The following is a 21,464-nucleotide window of genomic DNA, read 5'->3' as shown; positions in this document are numbered from 1 at the left end:
ATAAAGAAAGAAACAGTTTACAATCAAGAACTGAACTACTTCTAGTGGTGTCTGATATTAAAAAAGTATGTATGTATGTATGTATGCACTATAGTTTTTATTGATATTTAACACATTTAAATTTGTCTCCATATTTCAGCGTTTTCCCGCAATAGCCGTCAGGAGTTTGCCTCGACAGACCCCAGTTTCACAATGAGGAGAAAAATGGAGCATCTCAGAGAGGAAATGGAGCAGATAAGGCTCTTGCGACAGGTCAGCATCCCAAAACTAGTGGTATAATATCCAGTTTGAATATGAACAGTTTCATGTTAAAAATAGTTTCATGCTAAAAATAGTCGATTTATACTCCAAGTCACCCTGGAGTAAAGATGCATCATATTACCTTCTGTACTGTATACATTGCTTTGTAATGCAGAATTCTGTGTCAGTATCTCTTCATCTCTTCAGAAACGCCCACTAACGTAGTCTGGTTTAGCATGTTTTCCATTAGTGATGCAATACTGTAGGTGTACCTGCTCTAAAGCACTAAGTGGGCGTTATAATCGGGCTAAAAGCAAAAAGAGATGCATTGTACTGTATAGCCAAAGGGTTTTGGACACAAAATTAGAGACAAAGCGGTCAGGAAGCTTAAGGGGAGAGCAATTCTCTGTGACCACTACCTGCATAACCATTCCCTTCATAGGCATTGTCTTGCTGTTACCTCTCTAGTACACATGTTGTCATTCATTTGACCAAAGCATGTGAAACTAATTCTTCCTAACTGGATAGAGTGACATCCATGAAATGTTTAATGACTTGGTGTTATACTGTAACAATGAAGTGTTCATTTAATCTTTTTGAGCAGTGTTTTCACAGTATTTTCAGCATTTCTCAATCAAGGGCCTTAAAATCACAGAGGATCTGACAGAATAGCAGAAAAGTGACTCGGTACAAAACATCACTGGCTCTGTAACCAAGTGTTTTGTAATAGTAATACTCTGGAAATACAATAAATAGAAGGCGGGCATGCTCAAAGCATGCCTGTGCAATACAGTTAATTGTTTTGGTAATATGCTTGTGAACAAGTCTCTATAATGACCATCATTTGAGAGGTTACTGAGGTATGTGTACAGTATATGACCTGAAACCTTCACCCGGTTTTGAGCTATGTTATGATATTTTCAGTCTCCATTCCTCATTTATTTTGTTTTTCATAGAAAATTGCTGAGCATAAAAAACATTTCAAGTTTTCTGCTTGAAATGGAATATTAAATAAACTGTGTGCAACATTAAGTACTTTAATGTCCCCAGCTAGTCTAGGGTCGGGGGAACGAGTAACAGAATAAAAATGGTGTGATGTGTGAAGGCAGCATGGTTCAATTCCCAACCCCAGTGCTTTTAACAATATAAACATTTAATTCAATTCAAGTTTATTAGTATAGCGCTTTTTACAATAGACATTGTCTCAAAGCAGCTTAACATAATAGGTAAAGAAATAACAAAAGTCTATTCAAAAGAGTTAACTTACAAAGAAAATGGGTTCTTTTAGTAGGCAACCTGTGCAACCAGATGGTTAATGCAGTAACACTTTGGGAGAAATTCAATCAACCAAATATAAATCAAAGCTTTTAGGGTTGAGGAAACACAGCCGCACAATCACAGAAGACACACGAGAGGAAAACCAGGAAAGAGTGAGGAACAAGGAGAAGGGGGGGGGACACATACATCCTTGGACGTAACAGTACTTTAATGACAACACAATCTATTTTTGTTCGTATAACCGGTTTTATGTCAAATGAAATTTGCACTAGCTAAATAGCATCTCATAAAATCTAAACTAGCAGACAAGAGTTTTGTTGACTTCTGTTGTGAAAGGAATAGTGACATCTCATAGCCTTAGGTAACTTGAGTTTTAGTAACGTTTGGCTTTGTTAGAATTAGTCTTTAAGGAAACCTTAAATCCTTTATGGTGCGGCTGGTAGTTGGATGCATGGATCCAATGGTGATCAGCAAGACTCTCCTGTTTCATCAAAAAAAATCCAATTTTTAGTATTGTTATTAAAAGTCCTTGACAGCAATTGGTTTTAAGGAATTGATGTATGAATCCTGTTACAAGTGAAAAGTTTGCTCATACTACAAAGATATGGTAAGAAGTCTAGACTTGTTTAGATTTGTTGTACTCCTAGAAAAGATATATATAACTCATATGCACAGTTTATTAGAGTTCGTGTTTGTCATTTGAGGTATTAATACAATGCTGACCGAATCCTGTGTGAATTAATCATGGTTTAGATTTACAGAATCCTCTTGTTCTCTTGACTTCTGATTATTAATTATACTTAATTATGTCGGTGTGGATGTGTTTCCACTGATGGATTTACAGAACCTGGAGTCGAGATTGAAGGTTTTGCTGCCTGATGATGTGGGTGCTGCTTTAATGGACGGTGTCGTGTTGTGCCATCTGGCCAATCACATTCGACCTCGGTCTGTGGCCAGCATTCACGTTCCCTCACCAGCAGTAGTAAGTCTGACCCCATTTTAATCCAACAATGTATGTGAGCTTCAACAGCTGTCCAGGAAAAAAATCTAGCTTTATTTATTTATTTACCTTTATTTTTCCAGGAAGTCTCATTGATATTAAAATCTCTTTTACAAGAGAGACCTGGCCAAGGTAGCAGCCATACAGTTTGACAGCATATTAAAATACAACAAGTACAAAAATAAAAAGAAATATTAAAACATAGGATCCTCTCAACAAAAACAATCACATGCATTCATTACCACTTTCTTTATGATGCCTTTAAATTCACCGATAGACACCAATTTCTCTAGTTTTAAATCTTTTTGCAAATTATTCCATGCCAAAGGTCCAAAATAGGAAAATGCAGTTTTCCCCAGTTCAGTAAAAACTCTAGGTACATTTAAAAGCAAACACTTTGAAGAGCGCAACTGGTAACTGCCAGAACTAACACAAAGAAGAGTACAAAGATACGCTGGAAGTTTACCTAGCATTGCTTTATAAATAAAAATGTACCAATGCTGTTGGTACATTTTTGAAAATATAGGTGGTGAAAACTATAATAATAATCAAACGTAGCATTCAAGGAGTCCCAAGTTTGGAGAGTGTAGATGACCTCATGTTCCTTAAGGGTCGTCATTTTAGTGGCGTTAGTGCCATAGCAGCAGCTGCCAATGCAGTGCTGTGCCCATTCGTATTAAAATGTCTTGCTACGGAAAGGAAAAATCATTCTTTCTTATGATTAAATGGTGATCAAAGAAACTTTAGATCTTATCTTGGTTTTCACAGCATACTGTACAGATGATTGCATCTCTTCCAGGAGATACAATAAACAACTGTAGTCATGAAAAAGGAGTGATGCAGTGCATAACATGTTAACACTAGCAAGCATGAGTGTGATTTTTTTTATTATTTGGCACATCATTTGTTTCCTTAAATGTTTAGAGTATTTGCAAAAAAAAAATAAGTATTGCATAACATGACTACATTCAATCGGCTATTTTGACACGACGGATTAAGAGCTGTGAAATATTTCACCATGCATGTATGAAAACGAGAGGCGTAAGAAAACTGTTGCAGATTTGTACGAGGCCGCTATCAATCACAAGCATTAAAGCATCAGTTTGCCACAGTCAGCTCTCAGAAGCTATTTTGCCTAAAACGTCCTGTTTCTCCAGAAACATCACTGATCTATAATGCATATTCACTCTACACCAAAAGCATGCAAACCCTGAAGTAATATCACACTTTTTATTAATAATTACATAGTACAAAAATAGCCCTGCAAGCAAAGATTATGGCGAAGAGGTACAGTATGCAGCTGTGTACTTGAAATATTGTCTATAATGTATGACCATGATGTCTACATATGATATGATATTAATGCAGCAAAGTAACGCATTGTTTATTGATCTCTAGAGAGAATTTACTATAAATTAGTTACTATATCATTTTTTCTTTCATTTAAATTTGGATTCTACTAAATCTTAGGGTTTAGTTCATTTTTCTGTAACATGTCACTGCAGCAAAAGAGAAAAAAATATATTTTACACGCTTGAAACCTAATAATACATGAACTCGGGTTTCCCTCCGCAGCCAAAGTTGAGCATGGCAAAATGTCGGCGGAATGTCGAGAATTTTCTGGACGCTTGCAAGAAGCTTGGAGTGCCACAGGTAAGTGTTAAATGTTTGTCTTGTCTGACTTGCACTTACTACAGTAAGCGCTTTGTCTTAATCAGGTTTGTGGTAGATCTAGAGCAGGGGTATATATTTATACTTGAGAATATATTTATACTCAAATATAAACTTGAAAGGTCCACTTACCAAATTTCCATTCAGTTCAAGGTCTGGATGAAATGAAGTTCAAATTCCAAATAGAGAATTCCAACAAACAAAACGACAATCCCCGAAACTTTTTTTTTTTTTTTTCAAAACTATACAACAAAAAAACCTCATGGTAGAACTTTTAGTGTGAAAGGTGACACCTTTTTTGTGCCACAGTCGTTTAAAGTTGTTGTGTGAAGGCCAGGTGGAGGAACTGATGTAAATGTTCATTAGTGAGTGTGATGCTGTATGCGTTTTTCACCACGTCCGTGGTTGAAAAGGAAGATTCACAGCAGCACGTTGAGGGAAACATGGTGAGAATTTGAAGGGCCATCTTCTACAGGAGAGGAACACCTGCTGCAGTAACCATCTTTGTCCAGAAGGTGACAGGGTCACAGTGAAATTCCTGCAGTGCTAGGTTTCCTTGGAGCTCAATTAGCTCTCATTGCAGCGAAGTTGGCTTCAGATGAGAATTCTGCAATATTTTTGACAAGAGATGGATTTTCGATGCACAACAAGACTTGTTTTTTTTTTCCAGAGGGAAATCTTCAAAGCAAGTTTGGAAATTTTTAATCAGCTTTTCCAGGAATTCAGCATAATTGTGATGGTGACGTTTTCTTGCAGTCTGATCCAAATGTCTTGGGAAGTGAACATTTACAGTAAGTGAACTGTAAGTCACATTTAAACACTTCCAGCTTCTTCTGGAAAGCATGGACAGCTGACATGAGGCCATACACTGTGCTGTTTTTGGCCTGGAGCTTCATATTAAGGTCATTGTGATGGGAAGTAATGTCGGTTATAAAAGAAAAAACTTCAATTTCCTCTTCATTCTTCAAGAAATCCACAAACGGTTTGGCTTTTGCACTCTTCTGATCCAAGAGAAATGGCTCCAGCTCTTTCTGCAGTGCCCAGAACCACTCCAGTACAGTTCTCAAGCGTGACACTAATCCCCTCTCTCTCCCAATCAGTACAGTACATGGTGCTCCATCAGTAGCAAAGGAAACAACATGCTTCAGGTCTGTCTCTCTGTCTCTAAGCATCTGTGTCACGGCTTCATAAATATCCTCCTGCCCTTGTGTGTCCATGGAGGTTTGTGAGACCCAAAACATCTTCATGAAATTCTCTCTTTTCTTCATCAAAATATCTGACAAAGACCATGAGTTGTGCATCGTCTGTGTTATCAGTGGATTCATCCACAGCCAACGAAATGAATGTGGCTTTTTTTTTTTTTTTTTTTTTTATAGCAGAGCTAAGCTGTTCAAGCAAATCATCAGCAAGTGACTCAGAACAGGGTATTTGGTTTATTTTATTGATTATTTCATCCTTTTGAGTCCCTTCAAAGAGAGCAGTCACCACTTCACTCATACACTCCTTGACTATTTCAGCATCAGAGAAGGGTTTCTTGAGCTTTCCCAGGACCCAATATAATATAAATATAACTATTACACTGCTTTTAGCTTCATAGGATGATTTCATCTGGTTTATTTTTGTGGTCCTTAACTCTGTGTTCTGAGGGTAATTTTGTTCAAAATGTTCATGCTTGGTTTCATAGTGAAGTTTTACATTACCACTTTTGATGATTGCTGCCGTGTCGTTGCAGATTAAACACGTTGGCCTTCTGTTTCCCATGCACAGCACAGATGCATATTTTTCTGTCCACTTACTAACTCGTGGTTTTCAAAATCAACTTTTCTTTTCTTTTTATCGACGGCCAGTTTTGAGCACGCCATTTTCACTTTCAGTCAGCAAAAAAAAAAGTCAGTTATCGATATTTGCACTGCTCCTCACTGCCCGCAAATGATGAGACTGCCCGTTCTCCTGCCTACAGTAGCCCAGAGCATGTGACCGGTAGATTAATCTGGCTGCCTTGAGTGAGTGAGGGAGTGATTAATAGTGGTGACGTTGCTATACTGTAGCATTGCTGCTGTCATTGGACATAGATGAAGCAGAACCCTCAAAGATATATAGCGTTAAATCACAATTGCGCACTCCATTGAAAACGTTTTTGGATTATGATTAAATTTGTATGTTGGTTTTGGCATCAGTCCAGATTTATCCGTGTCTGGGTCTAATTATTTTTACAGCCTAAAACAACACATTGACTATACAAACAGAGATTTGCTAGCCGTCTATACTTCAATGCACTTCCAGGCTGTTTTCCGTGTTACTCATAAGCATGCAAGATAGAAAAAAGATGTACTTGCTGATTACATTACAAAAAATTTATAATACCGTTTTCACATTACAGTAACAAATAATTGTACTCTTTCAGTAAAGTTGTAGAAGTAACCTGACCATTACCATGGGTGGTGAAATGAACTGATAATTACCATGGGTGGTGAAATGAACTGATGATTGCCATGGGTGGTGACATGCTTCTACACAACAAAAGTGCAGGAGGGTGGGTCTTGCATTTTTTCCTCGTGAATCAGTCTAGTGTCCCAGACCAAACAAATCCACGTCATGACAGCTCTTCGATGACAGGTCTTCATAGCCATATACAGTATATCCATGCCATAAAATGAGGTGGTATGCTTTGAAACATGAGCAGTTCCTTTATTCTTTAAGTTCTTCTCTCCTGTCAGTCTGGTAAATGTGGATAATTGTCTCATATGTCCACATGATGCTGTTCAACTGTACAGGTTTTCTAGATTTTTTTTTTTTTAAACTAATCTGTTCTTCCTGTGTCTGACGTTTACATCAGAGGTTTACATCTAGTGTCCATCCATCTGTATTTCCTTTAGTCACCTCTTATGAAGCATATATTTTTCTTAAGCAGGAAGGAAATTAATTAATTAATTAACTAATTAACATTCCTATATGGTTGCCGACTTCTTCCGGGGCGGTGTCCGTACGCTGCGTCTCCGCCCTGCACCGACCGGTATTGGGTACACCGCATCGCGCTCATGCAGCCAATTCGCTGTAACACACACAATTAAAACACAGCGGCAAAATACGTGCCTTGGCACGTAACACACCGTTTACACTCTCCAATTACAACCGAACAACAGAACGAGACGTTCATATTAGTTCATTTTCGCTACAGTTTTTAAAAATTGTTGTTTTGGCTGTGGTATAAACGTTTTGATAAAAGATATAGATATGATATTGATGTGTTTTCTCCTGCAGGACAAGTTATGTTTGCCTCATCACATTCTGGAGGAAAGAGGTTTGGTGAAAGTCGGTGTTACTGTTCAAGCCTTGCTGGATTTGTCATCATCCAAACCGACTCAGACATCCACCATGTAGCACTGAAACTGGGAAAAAGCTCAGGCAAAACTAGCATTTTCCATCCTGCCTTATGTTCGCCTGAGCACTCTGCTATATGCACTACTTTAGCCTCTGAACTTTAACCACAGGAAAGCTTTCTCTGAGCAAACTTAACAACCCTTGCTAGAAGCCACAAAAAGAAAGTTCTGGAACCTTCTAACCTTAGTTTATTGACCCGCGAGCTACTAAGAGACAGGTAACATGATAAGAGGGAGGGATGGAGAAGAAATGGAAGTAGACAGATGATATTATCTAATTAGGTTGAGCACTGCCTCGGGTAGGATAGCGCATTTTGTCCTGACTGTCTCTGGTTCCATAAAAGGTTTCACAAAATGTTACATAAATCAGCATGTGTTCGTGGCTGCTAAATGCTTATCTGCCAATACCACTTGCCAAAATGCTGTGTTCCACAGGCAGCATACTATTTTAACAGTAGACTGGTAGTGAATTTTAGATTGACTTAAGGGAGAAGTGGCTGTACCTTTATTTATTAGTAAAATGTTATCATTACTTTCTCATGCTTCCTCTATCCGTGGAGCGACGATGCTACCCCAACAAATGACAAACTTTTTTTATTATTATTTATTTAGCCACTCTCATAAAGGTGAATGGAAGCTTTACTTCTCCCTCCTACCTCTTACTATGTGTATTCCTCTATTTCATAATTGTTTATCCAGAAAGAATTTTTGATCGGCTGATACGGAGCAATGGGCAGACTATTTCACACAGAACAGAATGTCCTCCTCCTGCATGAAGCCACTAATTTGGAGAAATACTATCTGCGTGTGTTTTTAGGAATTCCTTGAACACATTTAAGAACACGGATTTTAAGCTGTGGACGATTCAACGATTAGTTTATTTCACTGAATGCACACTTTAACTGAAGAGAAAGTGTGAAATGTATCTGTTGATGGAGTGACATATATAAACCGGATCTATATATTTTTGTTTTGTTTTAAATGGAAAAATGATATGAACTGCTTAGAAGGACCCAGGGGACTATTATGATGTCACTGACTGTTAGGTTAAATACATCCATGCCCTGCATCCTAGTTTTTATTTTATTCCATTTTTTTTTTGATGATTTGTAGGTTTTAAGCATAATACATGCTCACACAACATCGGAACGAACCATCAATATTACAATTCTTAGAGTAAGTAAATCAAACAGCCCAATTTATTGCATCTTGCCTGCTTGTGAGCTATGCTAGTTTAAGGAAAAACATTTGACTCCAGTCATGATTAGGTCTAACCTTTCTAGGCAATTCCTATTTCTCATAACTTTATCACTTTAAATTCACCATCTTTATGAACACTGTTTTCTTTTGGATCTTCAAGCTTCTGCCCTGTACTGTACACATAAAGTAGTTTTAGTCCAGTGATGTGACTAACATCAAACCCTGACTACTAACTGTAAAAGAGTCCAAATAATTTATGTATTTATTGTATATTTATTCATGTTTTTTTTCTACAAGTCTTTTTTTTTATTCTGTTTTTTTATTTCATTGTAATACTCAGGTGGGATGTGAGGTGGGATTAATCTTAATTACATACAGTACTTGCATACTCACATGTCACGATTCCAGTCAACTGATCATGAAATAATTTTACTCCGTTTGCCCCTAAATCGCCCCCCAGAAAAAGAATGTGCTAACATGGCTTGTTGTAATGACGTATAAGTCTTTGTGGCCTTTATGAAATCAGCAGATTTTTCCACATGCAAAATACATGTAAATGTGTCATTACTGATCTGTTCATAATTTTATGACAGAAAAATCCCAGTTTGTTTTATTAATAGGAACAGAACAAGTCACCTTACAAATATTACGGGAGACCCTTTGGTTTGGTGCGGAGTTTCTATCTGCCGGTTCTTTATATGGAGTTTACTACCTTCGTGCTTATGGTGTTACCCATGTTCAATTGCTTATATATTTAATAGTAAGGTCTCTACACTGGTTCTATGCATTTTTTACTTTCTGTGTCCAAGCCATAACACACACACACCTTATCGGCCCATGCTCATGTCATGTCATAACACATAAATGTATATATTGTTTCCTTACTATTATTATTGTTACTATATTGTTTACTTCCTTTGTGTAAACTATAGTATGCAAAACATACAACTTCTTGACCAATGTCCAGTCAACATAAACATACAACAGGAGTTAAGGCTTATCGCTCATACAGATTTTAAAACCACTTCTATACATTCAGTACTTCATACAAGCCATGGCATGCATACCATTTTACAGGAATTTTTTAATTAACGGGTCTGTAAAAGTTATATTTGTCTCTTGAGCTACTGTAGTTACAGGACTGACTCATAAAATCCTAAACCTTTATAACAGACCCTGTTCAAATAACTTTTACTGGCTTTTAGCCAAAATACATTCATGCTGATTGAAACATCTTTAAGTCTCATCTGTTTTTCATCCTTGTGCCCTTGTTTTCCACTTACAAAAACAACATTTAAGATAGAAGGGCCGATATTTGTTAAGGAGTACCAGTTGATTGATGTTCCAAAACGGCTGATGATTCCATAATGCTCTCAGAAATGCATATTGTGGGATCGTTTTATTATGACTAGCGAGTGTTTTTCCAGTAACAACTTGTTTCAAATCATTCTGGGTGGACATAAAAAGTCTTGTTTTTCTCTCTTCGATCTTTATAACAGCATTGCTTTGTTAAACTGTAAAGAGCAATTTAATTTGTACATAACATGTGTAATGCAAAACTGAATTGTTATTATGATCTTGGTTCATTATGCAATTGCAATAATGCAGTTTTGTGTCAGTAAGGATATATTTGCCCCAAGCTATAGACTGCCATTTTTTCTTCTTCACCTCACTAACATTCCCTATACAATGCCATTATTGCTTAAAGCATCATTTGTCTTTTTTAACCTTATTCAAGTGCTGTTCTGTTAACTTCTTTTCATAGAAAAGGGTGAACTGAACAGTAGCTCACCCTCTGTTATAGCATGTGAGTCATAACTCGCATCACATTAAGATAATAGAGATATGGTTTGGAGGTGAAGCATGTGCAGTGTGTACCGGCTTTTTAATGTCCTTGCAACTCTGTAATATTCTGTAAAAAGTGGGGGTCAATGTGCACACATTTTTGTCAGGACAGTATGATTTCTACAAAGATGTGTGTGTAGATAGATGTTTTGTATGAAACATGACTTTGTTTGCATGCCTGGATCCTCTGTGATCAACTTTAAATTCCTGTATAAACTCTGTATAAAAGTATTAGAACATTTCTTAAGGAAACAATGAAATAAATGAACAGCTTCAAAGGTCACAAGAAGAAAAAAGTTCAAATAAAAAGACCTTTTCCAATTACGTCATTGCTGATTTTATTGTTGCTTTTATATGTGTGAAGAATGTTTATTTCTGATATTTCTGGTTTTCTTCAGCTAACTGCAAAAGAATATGATGAATAGAAAATGATTTTTTTTGTTGTTGTTTTTGATAGGTTAGTGTTGGATGGAGTAATTAAGCGCAATGGATCGTTGCAACTGTTTAGTGTGAAGTCCGGATTACTCTGTGTCTCTCTTGTTTAGTGACAAGTATTAGAGTGACCTCTCAATTTCCAGGGAAATGGTATGTACTGTACTGTAACAGTTCCCTGGAAAAGGGAAACATAACATTCTACAAGAAAAAAAGGAAATCCAGGGGTCATTGGGACAGCTTGCTTACTCAGTACAGTTTTCTGTACCTCGTCCCTTCATCCGTTCCTATTTTCCTTGGTGCTGATCTTTTTTCTTTTATATTGTGACATGTTTTTGTGAGTGCCACCAGCCACTTGTGTCGCAGGAGTGGTATTAGTAGGAATGTCTCAAACCTGACTCACAGATCATGGAATTAAGCAACAATGAATACTTTATATGCAGGAAATTGCTAAATATTAAAAACTCTTAAAAATACTTTTGCAATTTAAAGTAGCCCACATACAAGTTTGTGACGTAGTTGGGTCGACTGGTTGTTGCTTAGAGATGTTTATTCTTTAAAATAAAACCCATTTAAACCTCTTTTACAGCTAACTTGTTAAGTTTGCACAGGATGTAACAATCATTTTAAAAATATGGTATTTGTAATTATAAGTTAATTGATAGTAATAACCGCGTCATCTTCAGTAGCTAATATAAGATACTATATTTAATACATGAATATACTCTAGATGGGGCAGCTATTCAACAGGGCACCAAGGACACACATTTACACAACCCAGGGGTTAAATATATGCATATAACCCAAGCTCAAAAATGAAGCAGAAAACTCACACACCGTATTGCTTGCGGTTTTCAAACTTTGCGATAAGACTTTGTGATCTGATTAGCTCTGTTGTGAAAATTGTCAGTTTCATCTGCATGGAGAATGAATGATGTAGATATAAAGCCACAGGAAGATTTATTTACAGTCCATTTAGCTATCACCTAAAATTTCAGAAGCACCAATTCTAGGAGCTTGACCCCAAAAAATGCAAGTAAATACTTGAAAATTATTTACACAATTCCACAATTTAGGCTACAAAGTCATATTTTGTAGATCTGGATTTATATCTCCCCCCCCCACCCCCCACCCCCCCATTTCCCCCTGGGGATTAATACAGTATTCTGATAAACTACTTTTACATTGTCATCCCCCTCAAAGATTAAACAGTTCATAGAATTGCCTGCAAATGTCTTCAAAAGATTGTTAAGGTATTTTGTTCCCATAGACCTGTAGAGGGAGCTGTAATCAGCTTTTAAAAAAAAGGCGATCTCTGGAAGTGTACAGTACATTCAGACTTCTTTCAGTGAAGTGTGTGTAAACACACACCAAGAGCATCCCAACAGAGAAGTGCTCCGTCTTGCCATTCACAAACATCAAGTAAGTTATTCTATTCATGTAATTCTTGTACACATGACTTTATGTAACTGGTTTCTACTTTAAAGTATTTTTCTTTGTTTTAAAAAAAAAGAATTGATCTACACTTTTGTTCTTTTTTTCTTTTCTTTAAGTTTTCTTTGAATCTTTGACTGTGCATGTGTTAAACTGGGCTTGGTGTAACCTGTTGAAATGACTTTGTATTCGAAGAACTATGATCCTTATATAGGTCTTATAAGACTGAAGAACAGTCTTGAAGGAATATTTTGACAGCATAAGTTTATTCGTTCATCTGAATGTTCAGAATTTATTTAGGTCATTGGCTCTGATGCACAAGTGTGTGGGTAGATAGTTGGCGGTAAGTAGCTTATGACGTGTGTAGGTGTGTTTCTCTCCTGCACTATCTGATCACTGTTAAAGCAATTATGGTCATTATGCTTTTTTTTATTTGCTTGATTTAGCTGTTCATAAGAAAAACATAACCTGGCTCCTACACGTAAAATACTAAATCTACTGTGATGGTTAGATAGCTGGGGGCATACAAACTTCTGCATCTTTGTTCTTTTAAGTTCTTTTAGCCACATAGTTTGTATAGATAGCTTGGCTGACTAACACACTAGTTAACTGCTACGTTCAGTGGGACTGAAGTATTTCAAATATTCTGTTAAAATACTGAATACTAAATTTTAGAATATTAAAATCCTTGAAGTCATCAAACTTTCAATATTTATTTCATTTATTAGTCCATAATTCTGTCATTGATCATTTTTAGAGCTTCAATATGCTTAGCAAATTAAATTATAATACAATTTAGGACATTATTGTTAAGGACAGGACTGGAAAATGTGCACATGAGTGGATTATAAATAGAATTATGTTGTGAAATATGAATAGAAGGTGACTTACATTTCAAATCCAAAAAACTCAGTATCAAAAATACATCTTTCACATTACAATTTAACTGGCTCTTTTGTTTATCTCAGGAGATCACAAGTGCATTACTGAAGGATGATTTTGCACCAAACATTGTCCTGGATGCATTTAGTCATCTTTGCTTTGTTGACTAAGCATATGTCACTCTCAGCCACCTTAGCAGACATCTCAGGTGAGCTGTGTGATTTGTCAGTGTTGTGTGAGTCTTAAACAGTCTTTTTTGACTTAAAAAGAGTTAATAATGACCCAGTAACAATCAGTTTTTCTTAACAAACACTTTTTTCTCCAGTGGATCCTCCAGAAAACATAAAGATCATTGATCCAGGTCATCTGGGTTACTTGAACATTGAGTGGAGTCAACCAAGCAGCTTGTTTAACCTCTCAAACTGTGATATCCGCTACCAGCTCCGCTTTTATGACACATATACAGAGAGATGGAAGGTATGCCTCAAAACACACTAACACACACATATTCTCTGTGCATTTCAAATCTTAGAGATAAAGGCATACAGCCTATAGTTATTTTCTTTATTAATGCTGAATTTAATCAACTAAACAATATTATTGAACCTCTATGATAAATAAATAAAAACTATATCTAATCTTTTTTTTTCCATGACTACATGGTAACTAATCTTGAAAGAGAAGTTCATTTCCCTGAAAGTCATATGCCTCGGATGCTTTGACTTGAGGCATTTCTCTTGAACTTGTATGATAAGATCAGTGTTGTCTATTGTCATCTGTTGTTCTAATCAAATTCATGCTTGTTTTCCATTTCAATCACTTGCCCACACCTCTTTTATTTCCCTTTCCAAGTTACTATATATATATATATATATATATATATATATATATATATATATATATATATATATATATATATATATATATAATTCCTTCTTTATCATCTACAATCTGTGATACTTTTCTAACTGCCATAGAGAGAAACCTGACCTTGACAAGTTATAAAAATTGTTTATTTTTAGCAGTTCTAGGGTGTGGCTAAAGAAACCACGTACACAAAAGTTTCCATTAATAGCCCCAGTTTCAGTCGAGTATTGTTACATCGCCTTTTGTGTTCACATGTAGTAACTTCACATTTAAAGCAGAAGTGTCATCAATAGACAGTATATATACAGTATACTCTAAACAGTCACTAGATGCTGTAACACCAGCAAGAGTTGCTAGACAATACAATATAATGACTTTGTCCTAGACTTTTTTTTATAGCTAGCTAATATCCTAGCTAATGCACTAATTTATACTACAAAACATGATTGTAAGTATATTAGGGATGCTAAACATGACCTTGAATGCAAAAATAAATAAATAAATAAATCTTGGCTTACACATCTGCAAGATATGAGAGCACTTGCGGGACATATATAACTTAGTACCTTGGGGCATTATCTCAGCTGGGAACATGTTTTCTTTTCCCTAGTGGACTGAATAGCATGTTTGAAAGCTGTGTCACGTTGTGAGTCATTTATCTAGCTTCATGCCAAACATGTACAATATGCTCCTTAGTTTTTGTTCAAAGATTGACCAGACTCTGAACAAATTGTTCACATCATCTATGTTTATTTGGCCCTGTTTATAGCTTGTGAGTTGTCTATAATCCATTAAGATTCTGTTCGAAAGAAGCCTTCAGGCAGACAAAATCTGTTACTTTGACTAACATCCACTTATAAGCAAAAATGCAATATGTATAAAAAATAAAAACAAACAAACAAACAAACAAACAAATAAATAAATATACTCTAAAAACTTTAGGTTTACAATACGTCACTCTCATCTATATAACTCTACATTATATGGTTTGCAATATTTCAAACGATATTAGTCAATGTGGTGTGGTTCCATAAATACACACAGATTTTGGAGAGTTTGTACACCATTTGTAAAAAAAAAAAATTATCTTTTTTCAATTGAATGTAACGAATTAAAAACACAATGGACACAATTATACCTTTTCATTGGATGGAGTCGTTTTTGTTTTTTCAATAAACTGAAACAAAATGCTATTTTAATGTAGACGGGATGCCAAAACTCTGATGAAATTCTGATGTTTTCACAAATATCTATACGTGTTTGTGTTAAGTGTATAAGCTAAAGCATGTTTACTGGGATTTGCAATAAAATAAAATAAAACAGCTTCGTTAGCAATATATTAATCTTTGAGTCTTTTCATGATAGCCTGATTTTTGTTTATGTGTTTGTTTCATGTGTGCCAGGGTGTACAAACAAACAAGCTATTCTATGCAGCCCAGTTTGACCTGGAGAAACCCATCCGGCTGAAAATGCTCACCCTGCTGAAGGGTTTGTGCACCAATGGGGCAAACATTCTGGGACAGGAAGTCGAGCTTGTGCACACATTTAAACACGAAGGTATGCATGAGTCAAAAATCTGATTGATAATGAAAGGGACTTGCTTAAGAACTCAGCAGAGGCAGTATGATAGTGTTGGGGCATAAATCATTGGCCTTCTCTTGGGAAATGCAAAATCTTTATAGCTGAGTCACCACATGATATTGGAACTTCCTGACCCATTCGGATGACAGTTTAGTTACCAGTGTTATTTCTCACAGTAAGTCATCCTTACTTCATTCTTGGTATATGAAGATGAAAATATTTATTGTTGGAGATATAAATCAGACAGTTACATTAGGCTGTAATATAATGGTCATTTCCCAAGTACTAAGGGAGTGCCGGAAATAATCCCTTATCATAAAATGTGTTTAAAGATTTGTCAGCCCTACAACGTGAAAAGAAACTCTAGGTGATTTTGCACCAAATAATTATGGGCAGCAAAAGAAAAAGAAGGATAACTATGTGGATATGAAGCTCTGTGGCTGTCCCCTCCAAATTATGCCCTCCAAACAAGGCTACTTGAAATGCAAACCAAAAAAAAAAGGATATTTGTTAGGACCTCTGTGCTTGTGTGCCCTTGAAAACCTTTACTGTTACGTCGATCAAATTGTCTTTAGATTCCCACCCTTTCATTGAATCAATCAAGTGTAGTCCTTGTTTAGTTGAAAATGAAGCTACAATGACCAATTGTCCTCCCTTGGACTGAATCCAGTTTGGCAAGCAAATTATGCAATTTTCAAATATTCCCACAGTTGTATTAGTTGGTGTAAAGGTCAAAATGTTTAGTCAGCTTTTGGCATTTAAAATTGTTTATATTGTTTGCTGTACGGTTATTTGAGAAGAAGTGAATCATGAGGCTACAAGTTTAAATCTTTCCTTGAAGTAAATCTTTCCTAGTGTTTTTAGTTCAAAGGTCACAAATCTGTCATTGTATATTTATGAAGTTTGAACGCATTCAATATATTGAATGATAACACTTCATTTAAAATGCCTGAAAGTCATGCAGCACCCAACAGACAAATCTAGGTTGTCAACCCAGAAAAAGAGGTGAAATAACTATTAACTTTTTCACCATGAAGGCACCAAGGAGCTTCTCTTGTGCACTCAAGTGTGAGCAGAAAACCAATCATTCCTTTCATCACAGCACTTAACAGGGGGTTCAGTCAAGTGCACTCAGCAAAGGCCAAATATTTTAAATTGAAAGGAACAGAATGACGTTATAATTCTGTGCAGATGAATGTATTGCTTTAATACTGTAATGGATATCTGCCTCAGGTTTGGCTGGCTCAAGAATAAGGGATTTCCACTGCATTTACGTTAACAAGGAATACATGGAGTGCACATGGGAGCCTGGAAGTGCTGAGCCTGCCAACACAAGATACTACCTCTATTACTGGTAAAGCTCTACATCATCTTTAATTTAACCCAAGGCATCTGCGACAAGCCTGACACCAACAGAACAGCATCCTAAATAAAGAAATATTTACATAAAATGTTGGGGGGGGGGGTGTACTTTATAGCACCAATCAATGTGGTCACTGGTTTAATTCAAAATGTGTATTGTAATGTGTTTGTTCCTGTTGTATTTGTCCAGGCACAGGGAAATGCAGGAAACAAAAGAATGCCCAGAATACATCTCATCTCTTGGGCACCACAAAGGATGTAGATTCCCTCCAACTTCCCTTTTGGATTTTTCAGAGTTTAACATTTGTGTGAATGGGTCTTCTGAGGTGGGATATTTACAGCCGGCTTTCTTTTCCTTGGCAATCCAAAACCATGGTAATTACACTACAGCATCAGACTGCTCAGTACCACAACAGCATATGCTTAGAAGGAGTTTGCATCTAAAAATCCGAAAAAATCCTAAACATCATGTTTTCTCTGTCTCCAAGTCAAACCTGGGGAAGTGACTAATCTTCATTTGGATCATAATAACACTCTGGTGCATGTAGAGTGGGCACCTCCATCAGGTCCCATTCCTGATCAATGTCTGGAGTATGAGCTTGAAATAACAACAGTGAACCTCACTGGCAACAAGCAACAGGTGAACACAAAGCATTACACACACATTGCTAGGGGTCAAAAACATACCTTGCTTCAATATTTGACTGAATTTGATGAATTCATGCATCTGAGTTACTGTTCTCTACACATTCTTTTCTACACATAAATCCAACAATCAAATTTAAACAAGGATTAACTGGTTAGTCATAACAGTATATTCTGATATTATCGGATTAGGGTGAACATGGCAGATGGGGTATGGAAGAATTTTATCTTTGCATAAAAGTTCATGCAAATGCAAACATTTCTCTCATACTTTGTTTTCATCGACCCAAACTGTTTTCAAATGACACCACCTCGACTTTTACTTGTTCGGCTCTCCAACTTTCACATTTTGAACGTAAACAAGACATTCAGAAATTGCTCAGATCTGCATCTAAATAGTTACGCAGCTTTTGTAATTGTCTGAATTAAGAAATAAGTTTAAAATTGTTTTTTTTAATTGTCAATTCTTATGTTTTGTACATCTATGCAGAATCTGAACAAAGCAATGCATCATACAGATTTTTTTCCTCCCTACACCACTCCAACAAACGACTATTTTAAACAAGAATATAGACCACAGTACTTTAGATAATCTCTAGAATATCTGATATAAATGTCATAGTTGTGTACATTCACATAAATGCTGTAGTGTTGAAGTTTTATGAAAATGTTTCACTACACTTTACGGTGGCAATCACAGAGTATGTACACACATTTACAACTTATAACTATACACACACACACACACACACACACACACACACACACACACACACACACACACACACACACACACACACACATATATTCCTTCCTTAAACTTTCTTTTATGACACAGCAGATTTATATTTATATTATCAGAGTTAATATAAAGCAAAGAAGTTGGTCATCATTTGGCATTGATTTCCCTCCCTTTCCACAGACACTGGTGATTGAGGAGACAGCATATACATTCCATCAGGATGGTGAAACTAAGAAAAACTGCTTCCAGGTCAGATCTAAAGTGAACATTTACTGTGCCGATGATGGTTTCTGGAGTGACTGGAGTCAGCCAAGATGCATTCCAGGTAAGTCACAATAAAATGCTTATCAAAGGCTGGTGTCCATGGCCCACACGTGATGTCTGATCCATCCTTTTTCCACAGAGACTGAACCAGAAATAATTAGATCTACAACATCCTGGAGCACTTTGCTACTGATTGTTATTATAGCCAGCATCACTGTTTTGGTTGGCACCATCTGCTTCATACTTTGGATGTTCAGGAAGATGTAAGTTTATGACTGAATAATATGTTGGTTACTAAACTGAGCAGGACATGAAATGCAGACAGAACTCAGGCTGCAACTAAGAACTATTTTAAAATTTGTTTAGCAATTATTATCAATTAATTTAAGTAATCAATTACTGTTTAAATATTTAAAATCACAAATATTATAAAATTATCTAAGGCTACTACAGAATTCATAAATAAAGATCTCCTGCCTCACTAGCTGAAACACTAAATATTGCTAAACTCTCAATCATTTTAATTGTTTGGAATTGACTCCAAAGCAACTGGGTTGACAGGAATTAAGTAATAAATCTGATGACACACAGGCCTATATAGTACTGTATATACTTAGAAAAAAAAAGTAGTTTAACAAGTTCTAAGCTGTACAGTAATTAACTCACATAATTAAGCTAATCGCTGCACAATATTCCATAATGAACAAGCATCATAACGTTATAAAATGAGAAAACATTTTACTTGTAAACTAGTCACTTATCAAAGACATTTAACCATTTTACCGTGTCCATTTTTAAACCTTCCAGCTGTAATATTTTCTAAAAGGAGAGCAAAGCTAGAAAGGCAGGTAGGGTAGGACAATTATATTATTAACTAATTAGCATGGTTCAGGTAGGGATAAAATGTTTCTCATACTGGCCACATGATTACCAATCAAAATTACTGACATGAAAAGGCAAATCATGCAATAAAATAAACTGTGTAATCACAAACATAAACATGCTCATTTTTGTCACAGTGGTCTGGAAACACCCACAAATTCCCTTTACTTTTAAATAATAACTAAGGTTCATAGTTAAATCAACCTGTCCCATTTCGTCACTACATCCCTTGTTCATTGTTAGAGCATAACAGCATGCCCTGACCGGTTTTGTTTCTTCCATGACATACAGGACTAAGAAAGACATATCAATACACTGACTAATTAGGGCAGAGCCAGGTTTTTACTGATAGATTCCAGGTTGAATCCACAGTTTGACTTACCATATCAGGTTATGCTCATTTTTATTGGTATTTCTGTCTCTCTCCAGGTGGAACAACAGAAACGAACAAAAGCATATTTTTCGTGCTCTGTACCAGGAAAAGGTTCAGAAGGTGGTCCCCACTATATTCAGTCCTATGATTTAAATGTTCATTTCTCAGCCATCATTGCACCTTGTGCAAGTACATAGCCTCTGTCAGTTTCCATCCAATCAGTTTACAATACTGAACAATTCAATGGCTGGACATGTTTTCTTAAGATGCACAATGAAACATATAAATCCTGCACCTTTTTTTTTTTTTTTTTAACAGTGAATGCTGTCAATCTACTGTAGGTAAAATTCAATATATATATGTGGCAGCATAGCACTACCAAACAGTGTTTCCTTTCTGAATGTATTTCCTGTATTGTTTACTTGCCATTTTTATTAAAACACTGTACTAATCCAAAGTTACTCATTAAATGCCAGAGTTCTTGCCAACCTTTAAACTAAACAATGTATGTTTTACTGAATATTTTAGCATGTTATTTGTTTAATGAAACTTGCTATTATTTCTTTGTCTGTTCGATAATACGTCCTTTTAAAAAGGACATTCACTATCCTTTCCTTGTTTACTGTATGTTACACACTGAACAAGTTATTTGAAACCTCACTTTTCTCCTCTGTATGTCACAGCTTTTACAATAAAAGATTTGTCTTTTGCTATATCACTAAATCTAGCTGGTTGACATCTAACAGGTGATTCTTTAGAAACACACTTGTGACAGTCTGAGTCAGACAGTAAAATTTGGCTTTCCCCAAACACATTTTTCACTTTAAAGACAACATGACAAATTTTTGTAATTTGTACAATGCAAACATTGCAAAAACACTTTATTACTACATGTAGTCAAAACTACATTTCAATTAATGTAAATAAGTCATTATTATTATTGCTGATGTAGTATATTTTTCCTCAAATACAGGTGGTTAGGTTTAGTTAGAAATTCAGGTTATAGCTCTCCAGGTGCTCAAAGTGTTGAGGATAAATGAAAACATATATTTTACTTGAATTAAGGAAATCAACCAGAAAGGTTGTAGCTTGTCATATTCTTGTCATATTCATCTTTACTGTGAGTTAGTTGCTGTGTGGCATTTAAAGAGATTAATCTAATATGTTTAGAGTGACAAACTGCATTGTTTATCCGCAAAGAATGATCTGGAAACCAAATCTGGTTGATCAGTTGGAGCATGTTAGTCTGGGGCGCCCCCTGCTGGGTGATGCTATATAAGCTATATATTGTAATTATTTAAAGGTGGGGTGTACGATGTTTGAAAGCCAATGTTGACATTTGAAATCACCAAAACAAACACGCCCCTAACCCAAATGGGCCCATCC

The 21,464-nt window shown here is 36.0% G+C and overlaps 3 protein-coding genes across 6 annotated transcripts in view; 2 read left to right on the top strand and 1 right to left on the bottom strand.

The window, feature by feature from the left end:
* lrch2 (leucine-rich repeats and calponin homology (CH) domain containing 2) overlaps positions 1–10,938 on the top strand; it is a 43,424-nt gene extending 32,486 nt beyond the window's left edge. For all 4 annotated transcript variants that reach the window (XM_047809395.1, XM_027144191.2, XM_047809397.1 and 1 more), the window contains 4 exons: positions 140–252; positions 2,363–2,500; positions 4,094–4,171; positions 7,451–10,938. In XM_047809395.1, coding sequence (XP_047665351.1) covers positions 140–252; positions 2,363–2,500; positions 4,094–4,171; positions 7,451–7,570 — 449 coding nt within the window. In that variant the 3' untranslated portion in view covers positions 7,571–10,938. The remainder of the gene's footprint in view (positions 1–139; positions 253–2,362; positions 2,501–4,093; positions 4,172–7,450) is intronic.
* The window catches only part of LOC113636639 (trichohyalin-like), a 501,252-nt gene that overhangs the window by 183,333 nt on the left and 296,455 nt on the right, over positions 1–21,464 (bottom strand). The window lies entirely within an intron of this gene.
* il13ra2 (interleukin 13 receptor, alpha 2) lies at positions 12,313–20,793 on the top strand. The gene is made up of 10 exons (XM_027144206.2): positions 12,313–12,468; positions 13,449–13,570; positions 13,688–13,839; positions 15,633–15,786; positions 17,044–17,164; positions 17,363–17,547; positions 17,661–17,812; positions 18,740–18,884; positions 18,963–19,086; positions 20,135–20,793. Exons 2-10 carry the CDS (start codon positions 13,474–13,476, stop codon positions 20,229–20,231), a joined length of 1,227 nt encoding a protein of 408 aa, XP_027000007.1. The 5' UTR covers positions 12,313–12,468; positions 13,449–13,473; the 3' UTR covers positions 20,232–20,793.

The sequence above is a fragment of the Tachysurus fulvidraco genome, chromosome 26 (genome assembly GCF_022655615.1).
Source record: "Tachysurus fulvidraco isolate hzauxx_2018 chromosome 26, HZAU_PFXX_2.0, whole genome shotgun sequence".
In the NCBI taxonomy this organism is placed as follows: Eukaryota; Metazoa; Chordata; class Actinopteri; order Siluriformes; family Bagridae; genus Tachysurus; species Tachysurus fulvidraco.
This window is presented reverse-complemented; position numbering and strand designations above follow the sequence as displayed.